At 45.4% G+C, this 17,140-nt stretch overlaps 2 protein-coding genes across 5 annotated transcripts in view; one reads left to right on the top strand and one right to left on the bottom strand.

Moving 5' to 3' along the window:
* Nucleotides 1–17,140, bottom strand: part of RALGAPA2 (Ral GTPase activating protein catalytic subunit alpha 2) — a 412,397-nt gene that overhangs the window by 246,589 nt on the left and 148,668 nt on the right. For all 4 annotated transcript variants that reach the window (XM_073557418.1, XM_073557416.1, XM_073557417.1 and 1 more), the window contains one exon: nucleotides 10,027–10,182. In XM_073557418.1, coding sequence (XP_073413519.1) covers nucleotides 10,027–10,182 — 156 coding nt within the window. The remainder of the gene's footprint in view (nucleotides 1–10,026; nucleotides 10,183–17,140) is intronic.
* Nucleotides 6,679–9,781, top strand: LOC141063403 (uncharacterized). The gene is made up of 2 exons (XM_073557419.1): nucleotides 6,679–7,343; nucleotides 7,429–9,781. Exon 2 carries the CDS (start codon nucleotides 7,826–7,828, stop codon nucleotides 8,855–8,857), a length of 1,032 nt encoding a protein of 343 aa, XP_073413520.1. The 5' UTR covers nucleotides 6,679–7,343; nucleotides 7,429–7,825; the 3' UTR covers nucleotides 8,858–9,781.

The raw sequence follows: 17,140 nt of genomic DNA, 5'->3' as shown, positions 1-17,140 counted from the left end.
TATTCCACAACAAGCTTCCATGCCAGATCGGTGCAGAAACGCGTTATGGAATAAAAAACGCTTCTTTATATATTGGATCAAGGATAAGCATTTCGGTCAGCGGAGGCCAAAATTGTCTTTTCCTTCAACATATCTAAATTGTCATCTGTCCAGCACTTCCTAGTGAAAGTCTAAACTGATAAGTTGGCAGAATTGTCTCGTACCTGCTTACACCCTACACTCGTCAAACTGCCACAACATTTCAGCTGTCAGCGGCCGGACTCTGATCTTCACCTCAACATTTTGTTTAATCGGCATTAACAGCTAGAAACCCAATAGTGAGCAGACACAGGATGGAGCCCTGAGAACATCGGATAAAAGCTCAGAATAAAAAGGTCAGGACACTCGTTCTAGAGACCCGAGGAACGCTCGTGATTCATGCCAATGTCATCTAGAAGACTTGCAGTACTAGGAAAGGAATTGAACATTACGGCAAAAAAAACAATTAGAAAGCTGGTTAGAAATGTACTTCATTAGTGAATGTTTATCTCTGTGACCATCTGTATTTCTCCTTACAATGCAGTGAAATGATTGTTTTTATCTTTTATGTATTAACATCCTGATTCAAGCAAGGTCAAAAAAAACCCAAAAAACAGGACAATGTGTAGGAAAACCATAGCCAACAGCGCCATCTTGTGGCACTCTCGATCATCTGATCATCACCAACATATTTTGGATCTTCAGATTTCAATCATACAGTATCTCTGACAGTTTATTTAATAAGATCTATACAGTGCAAAAATCAACAATTGCCACCAAAATAATAATTTTTTATTACAAACAGGAAAACATTGGCTAGGAAACACTCTGCATTCACACACCCATGATTCACAGACCAACCATGCCTCTCCCAACCTCAGAGACATTATGAGGTTGTCAAGTTCGGGGTAGAAAGGCCACAGACTGACTGGGCATGGCTTTCTGTACTCGGCCCACCATACGTGTAGATCCAGCCTAGAGGTCACCGGAAGTAGGACCTCATAAAAGGTATTGGGGTGTGCAGACTACCCCCCCCCATCTAATCTCCTCCTTTTTTAAGTGCCAGATGACCTGGGGTGGTGCAGTAAGCCATCACAGGGTGCTATCAGTTACTGCATTGTGATCACTCTCCCTGCTCCTTGACCGATAGCTTGCTGTGTACACACATGCTGCAGGACAGGTTGTCCCTGTGTTGGAGAGTGATTACAGTGCTCTCATGGTATAGTAACAGCTCCTGCGCCGCCCTGATTATAGAAAAAGAGAGATGCTGCAGGGAGAACAAAACTATTTTCTCCCTGTAGTCACTTTTCTAGTTACTGTGCTGGACACGATTTCAAAATAAATTTACCTGCAATATCAGCAGGTAAATAGCATATTTTGTAGACGATGAGTTCCCTTTACAGAAAGCTAGTCACTTTTTAAAAATAATTGCGTTAAATACCTTGTAAAAAAAAAAAAAAAAAAAGTCCACTCCCCTGATTCTGCCGCTCTTTTCCATTTTGTGTTGTATCCACTGCATAGATATTAACAAGTGTATAATTAAATACCTTACCGCGCTATACTGAGCAGATATAAAAAACAGAAACAAGGAATCTATAATAGACACTTGTTATAGCCCTGACGAAGAGGGAAGCCACCCTCGAAACGCGTTGGTTTGTGCCTTCTGTGCACCCGTCCTTGTTTACCTAGCTTGTGACGTCACAAAGCTCCGCCCCCCTATCGCGCCGCGTCCTCGCTGCTGCTTCCGGCCGGAGCACACGAGGTGCTGGCGTTTTCCCGCTCCCCCGCTACGTGCGGTGCAGCCTCATCCTCCCCGTGTGCAGGGATTTTTGCGCCAACAGCCACCACCTAGGCTGATCGCGGCTCTCAGCAAGCGGTACAAGTAAGTCCAGATGAAATAAGTCCTATTAGGACTGACCGATTACTATAACATCACTATATTAAGTGGTTTTCTTCCTGTTTAGTGCCTGACATAACTAGCAAACCTTGCTCCTGCTTTGTCCAACTAGCAGGAATTATTACAAGCACTCTACAAGTGAAAGTTTCTTTACAGCTAAAGCCTCATTACAATGCTTACATGAGAGGATACTGTTCCTGCTTACTTCTTACATACAAATATAAGTGCAGCGGCTATTCCATAGCTGTGATACTTTATCACGGTTATCAATACTAATTGTATTTAATTTTATTTGGTTAGCACTGTGAAAGTGGGCTATCAGCAAGCACCACAGTAAACACCACGGTACCACCTGAAGGAAATAGCAATATTCAGTAAATCATAGTGAGTACAGTTAATTTATTAAAGTTTAGTTTAGGATATTAGCACTACTGATATTTTAATCCTATTAATATACTCTTTTATCAGTATCACTGATCACTACAAGAAATCACGAATACAACATCACAGGCGAGGTATCCGCCAGACAAACGTCCTATATCACTAAGAATATTCTTCAAAATCCCTTCAATTAAAAGTATTGGTGTATAAACCCCCTCTTTCTCCCCCCCCCCTTTTTTCCTTGTCCATTATAGATCCCTTGTTTCTGTTTTTTATATCTGCTCAGTATAGCGCGGTAAGGTATTTAATTATACAATTCATTTGTTTTAAACAGGAATTGACACAGTCCTGTCTCCCTATCCGCTGCATCTGAGCTATTTTGTGGCTGGGTAGCGCCCGTGTATATTTCACTCTATCCAGATATTAACAAGTATTGTTTTGGAGAGCACTATGTGAAATCTCTGCTTGTAGTGCAACATGGAATTTCTTCACAGTTCTGTCTTGGGTAGGCTTGTACTCCTCCCAAGTGCTCTCCATCACCGCTCTGCAGTATCAGAGAATGCTAGATCAGCCTGGTGAGCGGTTACTGGAGGGAAGGGTAAAGGCGCACACCTTCAGAGAAGACTCAGTTGCATTACAAGAAGAGATTTCACATATTGCGTTTAAAAAGCAATAAAATGCAACAAATGTGAATATCTCTACAATGAAGAAATGCAGGGCAAAATGGAAAAAGAGCAGCAGAATCAGGAAAGCTCAGGGATTTTTTTTTATAAGGTGTTTTTAGCACAATTTTTTTTGCGAAAGCAACAGATCCTCTTTAAAGGTAACCTGAGGGGGAGTGAAACATGACTGGTGGTAAAACTTCTAGTGAAATCTGAGAGGTGCTCTTTGAGCAGATATCCTGTTATCTAACAGTGCAAGAGAAAATCTCCAAAAGTTTGTCTATACGTAAAGGAAAAGGATACAAAGCAGAAAACCCCCTTATTCTAACAGAGCAGATAGTGTCTTGCCCACTTTTCCCCAATTCTTATGAGCAATACTTTTCACAGCAAGCATGCCTGCACTTCTTACAGCCATTTCCAAAGCACACTATTAAATCAGGACATGACTATTACATTTTCTCTGCTCTTAAAATATTCAGCATATTGGCTTCTGTGTTAAAAGTGATCATTATGACAGCCGCTGGCAACATAAGCTGAAATTGTAGGGCTGTGCATTTACCATTCTACATGTAATGGAAAGTGACGGATCCGAGGGATTCTGCCGAAATCAAAAAAATCTTAGTAATTTTTAGAGCAAAATCTAATAGCTGAAAAGATGCTCTTACTTTGCATCTCAAATTTGTCTCTACCTTAACTCAAATTGCCATATCTAAAAAATAAAAGCTCACAAAATGACACCGTGCTTGTGAGTACTCTCCACGGGAAACAGCCCAATGCGGTCTGTTTATCAGGGAATCCATGCTGTTCCCAAAAGAAATGGGCATTTGCTATCCTTCAGGGTCAAAGTGGTCAGCAATACAGTGTAGGCCTCCCTCCGGACCGCGTGCATGGGGGCAGCGCCTCTTTTGGGCCCGCCTGCATGTGGGCCACGCCTTCCTCTGGCCCGCCCGCACGTGGGCAGCGTCTCCCTCAGGCCCGCATTGCGTCTTCCTCCGGTCCGACTGCATGTGAGCCGCATGCATTGCCTTATAAAACATCTCACTAAAATTCTTACTGAATACAAAATGATTGTTGGAAAGTTTTCCTTCTCTCGCATTTAGCAACATCAACTAAATCCATCCCGGTGAACGGATGTAAAAAATAAATATACATTCTGGCGGGTAAGATCAAGCATGGCCCCAAGTAACTCCATACTATCCTATTTACATGCTATTCACACCTGCATCAAATTGATATGCCATGAATGTCAATTATGGGAATAACCATTTTACACCAGTATACTCAATGCCACAAGTGTAAAGGAGCAGATCTACTTTTAATTCAGTTCTTATTCCAAAAAAATAAAACCTGGCCTTGTTGCTCAAAGCAACCAATCACAAGGCAGTATTCATTTTTTTCCAGAGCGGATTAAGAAGTGAAAGCTGGGCTTTGATTGGCTGCTGTGGACGATGAGGCCAGTTCTCCATGTTTGAATAACTGAGGCCCACTAAACTCCGCCATTATTACATCTGATGGCCTCCAATGTTGCACATTTCTACAAGTTTTACAGCCAGAATAGAAGCGGTGTGCAGTTTTACTCTTGGTCGACACATTAGCGCCATTAAAGGAGTATTGCCACCTCAGATATTTGTGGAATAAACAAAACATATGCTATAAATGTCTAAGATATGGGACACACCCTTGGTGCCCTTACCCCTTCTAAAGAATACATGGTTCCCTTCATTCACTTCTATGGGATGGCGGAAAGTGTGCTTGGCTAAATTTATGGTGCTAGATTAAAGCTCACCAATATCATGGGAACAGGTCGGGTCTCAGCTGTCAGACAGAGCTGGGGACCCTCAGGACAAGACAGAAACCATTTACTGCCACTAACATTTTCTTTTTTATTGACTCTGGAGCACTGAAGGAGCGCTATACACTGAATATAAGCATTGGTACTGTTTTGATTGCACTTGGCGAGTGATCGAATGTCCGATGGTTGTATGCTCGGCATAGCAGAACCATTGAGGTGCGCATGCTCGGCATATCAGAACCATTGAGGTGCGCATGCTCGGCACTGCAGAACCACTGAGGTGCGCATGCTCGGCACAGCAGAACCATTGAGGTGCGCATGCTCGGCACAGCAGAACCATTGAGGTGCGCATGCTCGGCACAGCAGAACCATTGAGGTGCGCATGCTCGGCACAGCAGAACCATTGAGGTGCGCATGCTCGGCACAGCAGAACCATTGAGGTGCGCATGCTCGGCACAGCAGAACCATTGAGGTGCGCATGCTCGGCACAGCAGAACCATTGAGGTGCGCATGCTCGGCACAGCAGAGCCATTGAGGTGCGCATGCTCGGCACAGCAGAGCCATTGAGGTGCGCATGCTCGGCACAGCAGAGCCATCGAGGTGCGCATGCTCGGCACAGCAGAACCATCGAGGTGCGCATGCTCGGCACAGCAGAACCATTGAGGTGCGCATGCTCGGCACAGCAGAACCATTGAGGTGCGCGTGCTCGGCACAGCAGAACCATTGAGGTGCGCGTGCTCGGCACAGCAGAACCATTGAGGTGCGCGTGCTCGGCACAACAGAACCACTGAGGTGCGCGTGCTCGGCACACCAGAAGCATTGAGGTGCGCGTGCTCGGCACACCAGAAGCATTGAGGTGCGCATGCTCGGCACAGCAGAAGCATTGAGGTGCGCGTGCTCGGCACAGCAGAAGCATTGAGGTGCGCGTGCTCAGCACAGCAGAAGCATTGAGGTGCGCATGCTCGGCACAGCAGAAACATTGAGGTGCGCGTGCTCGGCACAGCAGAAACATTGAGGTGCGCGTGCTCGGCACAGCAGAACCATTGAGGTGCGTGTGCTCGGCACAGCAGAGCCATTGAGGTGCGCATGCTCGGCACAGCAGAACCATTGAGGTGCGCATGCTCGGCACAGCAGAACCATTGAGGTGCGCATGCTCGGCACAGCAGAACCATTGAGGTGCGCATGCTCGGCACAGCAGAACCATTGAGGTGCGCATGCTCGGCACAGCAGAACCATTGAGGTGCGCATGCTCGGCCTCCGCTCCACTCAATGAGACTGGAGAAGCAGATTTCAGTGCTGGGCTAATTCCGGCAATGTTAGACAATGAAAGCAGCGCAGGCCGAGTATGTGCACTTTTACTTAATTCAAAACAAGGCTCGGTAGAACCCCATTCTTGGGGCTGAAAACGGTCTCAACAGTTAGATCCCAGCAAGAAGCAAATTAACCTATATCCTATGGATGGGTGATAACTTGCGATTTTGGGAAAACCCTTTAAAAGGTTTGGTTATTAAAAGGGTTAAAAGGAACTACTGCACGTTTTCGTACACCACCGTACTGCAGGAAAACAAAGGTAAAGCCTTCCCGAGCCCAGCAAGTCACTAGCACCGTTACTAATGGAAGCTTCTTGTCTCTTGGACTCTGAACATGAGACCACATTATCATAAGCACAGGTTATTCTGACCTGCATTAGCAATAAAGGGCTCCTTCATGTATTTTTCGTGTTAGATGACTGGGAGACAAGGAGTTTGACACTGTGCTACTTGAGTGACTAGTTGTGAAAGGATTATTATGTTCTGGTAGGAAAACACGTATTTAACCTGTTCACTATAGCGGCCATGTTAACCCCATACCATCTTTAGAATTATCTTTGTGTACTAGTAGTCACAATAAAACCTTGATTTCATGTGACATTGTGCCTGGCATAAGCTTAAAGTGCCCATATACCGTGAGTAGTTGTCCTCCTGACCTCCCCTTACACGGAGATTGGCCCATAACTTCAATAGGGAGAGGGGAGGAAGCCGCTGACACTCCAGATGATTGCTTACCTCCCCCGAAGAACAAACGGATCGGACATGTTAAAACCCAAAATGTCTGATCCTGCTTTCCCCAACACCACATTGAAAAGGAAGCAGGGCTGTGGAGTCGGAGTCGGAGTTAGTTTTGGTTGGAGTCGGAGTCGGTAGAAATGTACCGACTCCAGCTTTAAAAAAAAAATGTATTAATATTTCATAATTGAACTTTCATATGAATTTTATAAATGTTACTCAAATATATATGTTCTATCAAACTATGAACAACAGTGATAAGCAGTTCTGCTGGAGATAGAGACATTTCTTACTTCTTGTGTGTCACTGTTCTCCACTGCCCTTATCTAATCTTATACTTGGTTAACCTCATGCTGCCCCAACCCCCCTACTTACAATGTATGAAACTGAAAGTGAAAATGTGTTGCAAATTCTTAGTAGTAAAGCTCCTCCTCTAGACTAGATCATACTAGGTGTGCGTCTTCCAAGCATCTCACAGCTGCCTGCTACTCAGAAGAGGAAGACTGTAAGAAGTATTATCCTTTCAACAAACTTTGCATCAGTTAACTGTGAGTACATGAGGAATAATAACAGTATTACTGACCACTATATCAGTTGTACGACCTGGCAATAATGTTGTACAATTGTTTTTAGGAAAAACAATTGTCATTTGGATTGTGAATGCAGAATTAAAAACCTGAGAATGTCAAAGAAGCATCACATTAAATCAGCTGTATTTGAACATTTCACCATCACTCAAGATAGAAAACATTATGTCTGTCAGTGTATGACAAATGATCCAGACGAAAACAAATGCTGTGAAGCCAAGATGAGTGCATATTAAGGCAAAGATAAAAATGCTCCTACCAGAGCTTCTAATCTAAAGAGACATTTACAGCGCTTTCATCCAGAAGTACTGAAAGCAGTGGATGAGAAAGACTGCATCCAAACCAATGAACCAGTGCCCAGCTCTTCCAGTCAAACAAAGGAGCAGAGAACTTTTCAGCCATCAGTTGCAAGACATTTTGTCAGTGACAAAGTTACTGTGACAATGACAGTAGATACATTTAAAAAACAGATCATAGAGCTTGTTGTAAAGGATAGTGTGCCTATTTCATTATTTTCACGACCAGCTTTTATGTGTCTGAATGGGGAAATGGCCCGCAAGCTTGGTGTTTCTCTGGAGAGAGAGAGTATTAGAAAATTAGTAATCGTAGAAGCTTTTAAACAAAAGGAAGAACTTAAAAAAACTCTCAAGGGACGCTTTCTGTTTCTTAAAATGGATGCCTGCACACGTCACAGAGTGAACTATTTTGCCATCAATGTCCGATTTGTTTGTGACAAAAATGAAATAGTTACCAAGACATTGGCAGTAAAAGACACCAAAGCTCATCACACCAATGAGTTTCTCCAGGTCTTGGTGGAAAAGGTTCTGCAAGACTATGAACTTAAAAAAGAGCAAGTTATTTCTGTCGTAACTGACAATGCTTCAAATATGATAAGTACTATTAAGCTAATGAATGAGAGTAATGATGGTGACCAGCAGCTAGAAGAACATTCTGGGTCCACAGACACAGAAATGTTTGAAATAGAGGAACACAGTATTGTAACTGAGGAGCAAACTGAAGTTGCTTCAGATGAACAGCAACATGATAGTTTAGATGATCTTGTTGAAACTGTGTCAAAATGTTCTTTCATTCATCACATGCGCTGTGTTGTGCATACGCTACAGCTGGCTATAAGAGACAGTCTGCAAGAAGGACATGCTGCTGCACTGATTGGCAAGGTGAGAAAATTGGCTACTGTTGCCAGAACCCCTAAAGTTGACTCAATTTTGAAGAGACGTGCTGGAAAAGGGGCAATTATTGATCAAGCCACACGATGGGGCAGTACTTACTTAATGATTCAGCGCTTGGTTGAACTGAAAACCTTTCTTGTAGACATGGCTAACCCTCAACTGACGCTAAATGAAAGTCAGTGGAATCAGGTGACTGAGCTGGAAAAATTGCTAGAGCACCCATTTACAGTGACTAAAAAATTACAAGCAGAGGACTTAACTCCAGGTATTTTCTTAAAGGAGTGAAAGAACCTGCTGTTTCGCCTGTCCCAAAGAGGAGGGTTAATTGCAAGTGGCATTGCTACATCAATGAAACGGAGAGAGGAGCTACTATTACAAAATAACATTCTTTTGGCAGCTGTTTATGTAGACCCAATGCATCGGATTCTTCTAGATGATCAACAGCTAAGTAAAGGAAAAGAAGCTCTGTTTGAAATAGCAGTAAGGATGAAAGGGTTGCAGAACAGTCAGGAGGAACAAGAAGAATTTGGTCCTCCTGCCACATCTTCACCCTCATCTTCAACTGATGAAGAATTTAATTTCGAAAAATATTTGGATCACAAGGACCGTGCAAAGCGTTCCCGCATAGAAGAAGAGTCATCCCCATCAAGGAACACAGCCAGTACATTTCAGCAGAATTTTTCATGTGCACTAAAAGAAATTGAGAAATTTGACCGTTCATCCAAAATAACAGTACAACAAGCGATTCCTCTGTATCCTGACATTGTCAGAGATGTTGCCCGAGTGGTTACTGCTTTGCCACCAACACAAGTTAGTGTAGAGAGGTTGTTCTCTGCTCTCAAAATAATTAGATCAGATTTGAGGGCATCCATGAAGGAGGATCTGACAGAGGCAATACTTTTTCTGAGGACAAATTTATAGATTTCTTCTTATTAACTGCATAAAAGTGTTTATTGCATATTTACTTACAGTTTATAAAAGTTTATAAAAGATATTTGCTATATTCTAATTGTATTCTAATAAATGTAGTTTTTGCTCTAAGTGGTCTGATTACTTATATGATGGTGAGAAACTGAATAAGCACGATGTTTAATATTTTACAAGAGTAAATTTGTTGTTATGAATTGGCCATTTATGAAGAAGTCGGAGCCGGTGTCGGAGCCGGAGCCTGATAAAATCCAGGAGTCGGAGTCGCAACTGTGGCTTACCGACTCCACAGCCCTGGAAGGAAGGCCCCCATGCATATAGAAAAGTCAGCGGGGTCCTGCAGAAATCGCTGTGTTTGGCCAACTTTACTCGGCAGTCCGAAGACTTGTACATTTTTCTCGACGTTATTGGCCAAAACAAGCTTTGAAAATGCAAAAAAAAAAAAAACATTTATGGTGTGAAAATCATTATGGCCAAGGTAGGCCGTTGAGCGGCTCGGCACATGAAATGATGTCTACGACACCTACCTGATCTTCATGATTGAGGCCATTATGCAGGACAAGGTAAAAATGAACCAAAACATCGGAGTTGGGTAGGACATCTTGGCGTCTTGTCATCATGCCACAGATCAGCTTGTACGCATGCAGTTTGCCTTCCTTGTACTCATTCGGCAGTGTAGTTGCCTGTTTGGAAATCAAGGTTTTTTTTATTTCCATAGCGAGATTATAGTAAATTACCCCAAATTAAATGGTCACCAAGGCACAGAGACAGATTAAAGGGTGTGGGGATGGGTCTTTGTCTCTCTGCTCCTACTCTGTCTACCAGTCTTCGTACAGGCATAACAGAGGTGAGCTTTCATTTCAGTACAAAACAGGTCTTTGCTCTACAGTAGGTGCAATGCATGCTGGAAACTAAGGGTTCCAGCACCTGTAGTGCTGGCAGAATGATATAGAGAAGCTGCCATTGGAGCATAAGAATTAAGACTTGTGGGGAATGAGGGAAGCAAAATCGTGCTCTTCTGCTGGTTTGGCATAACTTGACATAAAAGGGATATGCAGCACTATCTGAAACACCTTGAAAAACGTGTAATTTATTTTTAGAAATATAAACATGAACATAAAAAGATACCTACAAAAGAATGGAAGTAAACGCCCTATATTTATCAATCATAATCCATCTTTATTAAATACATAATGTTAAAAAATTGGACAGTGGTGATACAAAAATGAAAAAGACTACTAATCACAAGTCAAGAATATAATCCCAAACTACACTGTAATGACACTGCTGTAAGAAAAAATTAGAAAAATTCCTAAGAAAATATTCTTTTTATATAGGTAAAAATATACCGGTTTTTTTGTGACTAAGAGTAGTCTACAAAGAATAATTTTTAAAAAAATTTTTTTAAAACAGCAAAGTGTCTGCACAAAAAATAATCTATTCAGACATCATGTACAAAAAGCTTTTTCCAAACAACAATGTAAAACAATAATTGAGAAATCCTACTGATCTTTATAAAGTGCCAATGTGCAAATCAGCATGGAAAAACTCTTCGTATAATCGTTGCAAACGCCATACATATGTAAAATCTTGCTGATCTTTATAAAGTGCCAATGTGCACAGCAACATGGAAAAACCTTTCATATAATTATTATAAATACCATACATATGCAATTTGTCATCATATTACAAAAGCATGATATCCAGACAGTGCAGCAAAGTTCAATGGGGATAGTGATGATAATGTCTGGCACTATATAAGTAAGAATAATAATAATAAAAAAATTGTAACTTTTATACATTTAAGTCCATTCATGGAGTGCTGGATATCCCTTTTATGTTCTTTACCCACAAGGTCATGTGACCGTGCACCTAGACAGGCAGTAGAGTACAAGAAAGGTGAGCTGGATTTTCATTTTATTTCAGTATAAATGGACAGCAACAATTTAGCTTATAAATACTAATGGCCTTTAAAGGGGTATTCCCATCCCTAAGATCCTATCCCAATATGTAGCAGGCGTAACAATAATACTAATATTAGCAAATGCCTCCAGTTAGCAATGTAGTATAGTTTCTCTGATTTGCCAGGTCTCTTTCCTCACCTGCAGGTATTGCAGTACCTTAGGTCTCCACGGTTAAGACCACTGATAAGTGATAGTTTGCTAGTTCCTAGTGATCGTAACCATGACTAAATAAGGTCCTGCAATGCCTGCAAGTGAGGAAAGAGACATAACGAATCAGGACAACTATACTGCAATTCTAATTAAAGGTATTTGCTAATATTATAACACCTACTGCATATACATAATTGCAATCGCTCGTGTTTGTAAAAGTTACAAGTTCAGTTTGTTAAAATGTAAAATTATGTTACCTGTACAATAGATGCAATAAAAAGGTTTTTACAAAATAAGAAAAATCATGTTTTTTAGGTTGTCAAACCCCCAAAAAACACAATAATATACATTTTCTGATTACATCTAATATTTTTACATTCATGTTCGCAAAAAGGAGATTTTTGTGTACTCACCGTAAAATCTCTTTCTCTTAGCCTCTAAGTGGGGGACACAGAACCATGGGTGTTATGCTGCTGTCCACTAGGAGGCAACACTATGCATAATCTGAAAAGGATTAACTATGGCTCCTCCTCTGCAGTATACAACCCTGGACGGCGTCAGCCTTCTCCAGTTTTGTGCAAAAGCATTAGGAGGAACGTAACAGAAAGCGACATAACTATGCCTGTAAGAAGGCAACTATGTACGAGCTCAAAGAACAATATGAGAACTCAACCGTAAACAACAGAACGTAAGGGGAACAGGGTGGGAGCTGTGTCCCCCAATTAGAGGCTAAGAGAAAGAGATTTTACGGTGAGTACACAAAAATCTCCTTTACTCTGTCGCCTCATTGGGGGACACAGAACCATGGGACGTCCCAAAGCAGTCCCTGGGTGGGAAGCAATGGACGAATATTGTGCTAAGTCCCTAAACTTGGGGCACTGCCGCCTGCAGAACCCGTCTACCCAGGCTCGCATCCGCTGAGGACTGGGTATGAACACTGTAGTGTTTCGTAAACGTGTGTAGGCTAGTCCAAGTGGCCGCCTTACACACTTTTTGTGCCGAAGCCTGGTACCGAATGGCCCAGGAGGCCCCTACTGCCCGCGTAGCGTGTGCCGTGATACCGGCCGGAAGAGGAGAATTGTTAAGGCGGTAAGCCTCTTGTATGGTGGACTTGATCCACCTGGCAAGGGTGGCTTTGGAAGCCGGCAGACCCTTTCGAACACCTTCCGGAAGAAGGAAAAGGGAATCAGACTTCCAGAAGGGTGCAATCCTAGACACGTAAATACGTAATGCCCTGACGAGGTGAAGCGTATGCAGACCCTTCTCCACTCTATGAACCGGAACCGGGCAAAGGGATGGCAATGAAATTTCCTCATTGAGGTGGAAGTTGGACACAACCTTCGGAAGGAAGGATGGGACTGTACGGAGAACCACCTTATCCTGGTGAAAGGCTAGGAAGGGCCGTCTGCAGGAGAGTGCTGACAATTCAGACACCCTGCGAAGCGAGGTGATTGCCACCAGAAAAAACACTTTCTGTGATAGAATGCGGAGTGGGACTTCCTTAAGGGGTTCGAAAGGTGGTGCCTGCAATGCTGTCAGGACCAAGTTGAGGTCCCACGTTTCCAGTGGACATCTGTAGGGGGGGAACCATTCGGGAAACCCCCTGGAGAAAGGTCCTTACTTGTGGCTTGTTAGCGATGCGCCTCTGAAAGAGCACTGAGAGCGCTGACACCTGGCTCTTAAGCGAGCCTAGGGACAGCCTGGCGTCCAGGCCCGATTGAAGAAACCCAAGTACCTTTGGGAGGGAATAAGGGAGTGGGACCTGTACGCGAGATTCGCACCAAGTAAAAAAAGCTCTCCAGGTACGGTAATAAATCTTGGCGGAGGCTGGCTTCGTTGCTCTGATCATGGTCGCAATGACATCCGGTAAGAGCCCTGCCTGGGTTAGAACCCAGGTTTCAAGGGCCACGCCGTCAAATTGAGAGCCCCTGATGGTAGAACGGACCTTGTGACAGAAGGTCGTGACAGTCGGGGAGACGCCAGGGGGTGGCTGCTGTAAGTTGTACGATGTCGGCGTACCATGTACGTCTGGGCCAGTCCGGCGCGATCAGGATGGTTGGAACTCCCTCTTGTTTGATCTTCCTCACGACTCTGGAGATCAGGGGGAGGGGTGGAAAAATGTACAGAAACTGGAACTGGGTCCAGTCCTGAACCAGGGCATCCGCTCCGAGCGACCGCGGGTCGCGTGTCCTGGCCATGAAATTGGAGACCTTGGCATTGAGATGGGATGCCATTAGGTCCACGTCCGGGGTCCTCCAGCGATGGCAGATCTGGTGAAAAATTTCGGGATGGAGAGACCACTCCCCCGAGTCCATTCCTTGTCTGCTGAGGAAATCAGCTTCCCAGTTGTCCACACCCGGAATGTGGACCGCCGAGAGTACCGACCTCGTGTCTTCAGCCCAGTGGAGGATATGTGCCACTTCTTTCATCGCTTGGGTACTGCGGGTCCCGCCTTGGTGATTCACATATGCCACCGCCGTGGCATTGTCCGACTGTATCCTGATATGAGAGGCTGCCAGCAAGTGATGAAAGGCTCTCAGTGCCAGGTAGATGGCCAGAATTTTCAGGATATTGATGGGCAAGGTCGCTTCCACTGGTGACCACTTGTCTTGTGCCCCGTGATGTAGGTGCACCGCACCCCAACCTGTCAGGCTTGCATCGGTGGTCAGGACCTTCCATTGACCTGAGAGAAAGGATTTTCCCCTTGCAAGCAAAGTTGGCTTGAGCCACCAGTGTAGGGACCTCCTGGTCGACGATGTCAGCCGGAACTCCCTGTCGAGGGAGAATTGATTCCTGTCCCAAGACTTGAGGATGGCTAGTTGAAGAGGCCTGAGGTGAAACTGGGCAAATGGTACCGCCTCCATCTCTGCTACCATCCTGCCGAGGACTCGCTTCATCATGACTCACGAATTCCAGAAGACACCCCACCAGTAGGCGGACGACTTCTACTCTTTCAGCAAGTCTGGCTGCCTATTACAGAAGACAGGTGGGTCAGGGAAATAGTGTCCTGAAAGATCGGGGAGGATTGCGGAGGAGTATGCGAACTCCCAGACGGAGAGCCAGTGCCTTGTCCCTGGGAAGGAGCACCAGACCCCTGGAGGTGTCGAATAGCATCCCTAGGAAGGTCAGGGACTGACTCGGGGTAGTCGATGACTTTTGTAAGTTGACTAACCAGCCCAGTCGACTCAGAGTGTCGATTGTTATTGAGACGCTGACTTCGCAGTCCTTGAAGGTGGAAGCCTTGATGAGAAGGTCGTCCAGGTAAGGAATGACTACAATGCCTCTGGAGTGTAGAACGTCCATGGTGGCTGCCATGATTTTGGTAAACGTCCTGGGAGACGTGGCGAGTCCGAACGGGAGAGCCACGAACTGGTAGTGGTCCTGGTTGATCGCGAACCTGAGAAAACTTTGATGGGCGGGAGCAATTGGTATATGCAGGTATGCGTCTTGTATGTCTATGGAGGCGAGATATTCTCTCTGCTCCATGGACGCAATGATGGACCGAAGGGACTCCATGCGAAAACGACGGACCGTACATATTTGTTGAGTTGTTTTAGGTCTAGTATGGGCCGGACGCTGCCTCCTTTCTTGGGGACTACGAATAGATTGGAGTAGAACCCTCGGAATCGTTCGGTCGTGGGAACCGGTACTACGACTCCTGCTTGAAGGAGAGAGGAGACCGCCTGGTGAATGGCACGAGCCTTGTCTGGCGGTTTTGGTGGAAGAGAGGAAGAACCGGTTCGGTGGACTGGAAGTGAACTCTATCTTGTATCCGGAAGACACTATTTCCCTGACCCACCTGTCTTCTGTAATAGGCAGCCAGACTTGCTGAAAGAGTAGAAGTGGTCCGCCTACTGGTGGGGTGTCTTCCGGAATTCGTGAGTCATGATGAAGCGAAATTCTGAGGTTTTCCTCCTTTGGGCTTCGCCTGGCCTGCTTTCGACTGCCAGGTCCTGTCCGGCCTCTGCGCCGCCCGTGGGTTGTCCCTGCGTGGAGAGTGGTTACAATTTTGTGCTGGGCGCGAGACTGACCAGCCCGAAGAATTCCGAAAGGATCGGAATCGTGTTTGGTTACGCCGTTTAAACGTGCGTTTAGGTTTGAGTTGAGGGAGACAGGTACTCTTACCCCCAGTGGCGTTGGACATCATTGTGTCCAACTTTTCACAGAAAAGCCGTCCAATGCAGTACGGGAGATGCACGAGGGATTTCTTTGAGGCCGCATCCGCTTTCCATTCCCGCAGCCAGAGGATACGCCGAACTGTGATGGCGTTTGCTGCTATCCCCGCTACACCTCCTGCGGAGTCAAGGGCTGCATGAAGCATGTAATCTGCTACTACTGCTATTTGAACCGCATGGTCCGACAGCTGAGGATTTGAAGTTTGAAGGCCATCTTGCAATGTTTTGGCCCAAGACAGAATGGCCGTGGCCGCCCAAACTGAAGCGAACGCGGGGGCCAGGGAGGCCCCTGCCGCTTCGAACACTGAGCGAGCCATGCGTTCTGTCGGTCTGCTGCGTCCCTGAGGGTTGAGCTATCTGGCAGTGAGAGGAGGGTCTGTGCTGCTAGTCTAGAGACTGGGGGGTCCACTTCGGGTGGATCTGTCCACTGTTTGGTGTCCTTTTGTGGGAAGTGGTACCTAGCTTCTAAATATTTACGATTGGCGAATTTTTTATCAGGCTGTGCAAACTGTTTGGTAAGGATCGTTTGAAATTCTGGGTGGTTAGTGAAAACCTTAGGTGGTTTCAGAACACCTTCAAAGCAAATCTTGTGTTCTGGGACTTCCGAGGTTGAATCGGAAATGTCCAGCACCCGAAGGATGGAAGAGATTATGTCCTCAACTAGCGCTGTGTTGCTAGGGGGACAAGGGACCAGAGACCTCTCTGTCTCATTGTCTGAGTCGGAGTCACAGATGCCTTCCAAATCCTGCGTATCGCTCAGGTGTTCCCTGGTGGGTGAGCTGGGGCGGAGGTCTTCTTGCGGAGATCTGCGCTGTCTGTCTCTGGTAGGGGACGGTCTAGGCTCTCCCTGGAGAGGGATGACCGTGTGCTATGGGATGACGCAGAGGAAAGCGACGTGTGGGTCCGCTTACGTCTGGGAGAGCCAGTTACGGCCTGTCCCTGGGTGGAGCTGTCCCTTTGCTGGGTAACAGTCATAGGCGAGACATGACCCTGCAGAGCCTGGAGTAATGTGGAGGTCAGGTTATCTATGGACTGTGTCAGACTGCGACATCTGGGTAGCCCATTCCGGCGTGGTAGTGGCCGCTGAAGCAATGATAGGGGCTTCCTGGGGCTCTGACCCAGTATTTTGGATACAATCCTTGCAGTGCGGGTACGTGCTTCCACTGGGGAGGAGTGGCTTTGCAGGCTGTGCAGAAAGCATAAAAAACAGTCCTGCCTGGTTCTTTTCCTTGAGCCCGGCATAGTGCACAGAGGCTGGCTAGCAGAGGACTGTACAGAGGTGACTACGCAGGGGAGCTAAAGGAAAACCTTGTAGGTAATATGGATTCACAGCCGAGTAAAGAGAACCCGGC

Source organism: Dendrobates tinctorius, unplaced genomic scaffold (assembly GCF_039654945.1).
Source record: "Dendrobates tinctorius isolate UK_male_01 unplaced genomic scaffold, ASM3965494v1 ptg000250l, whole genome shotgun sequence".
NCBI classification, from domain to species: domain Eukaryota; kingdom Metazoa; phylum Chordata; class Amphibia; order Anura; family Dendrobatidae; genus Dendrobates; species Dendrobates tinctorius.
This window is presented reverse-complemented; position numbering and strand designations above follow the sequence as displayed.

What these genes read in the sequence shown, in the direction of transcription:
- LOC141063403 (XM_073557419.1), top strand. Translation starts at nt 7,826, where the DNA reads ATGACAGTAGATACATTTAAAAAACAGATCATAGAGCTTGTTGTAAAG.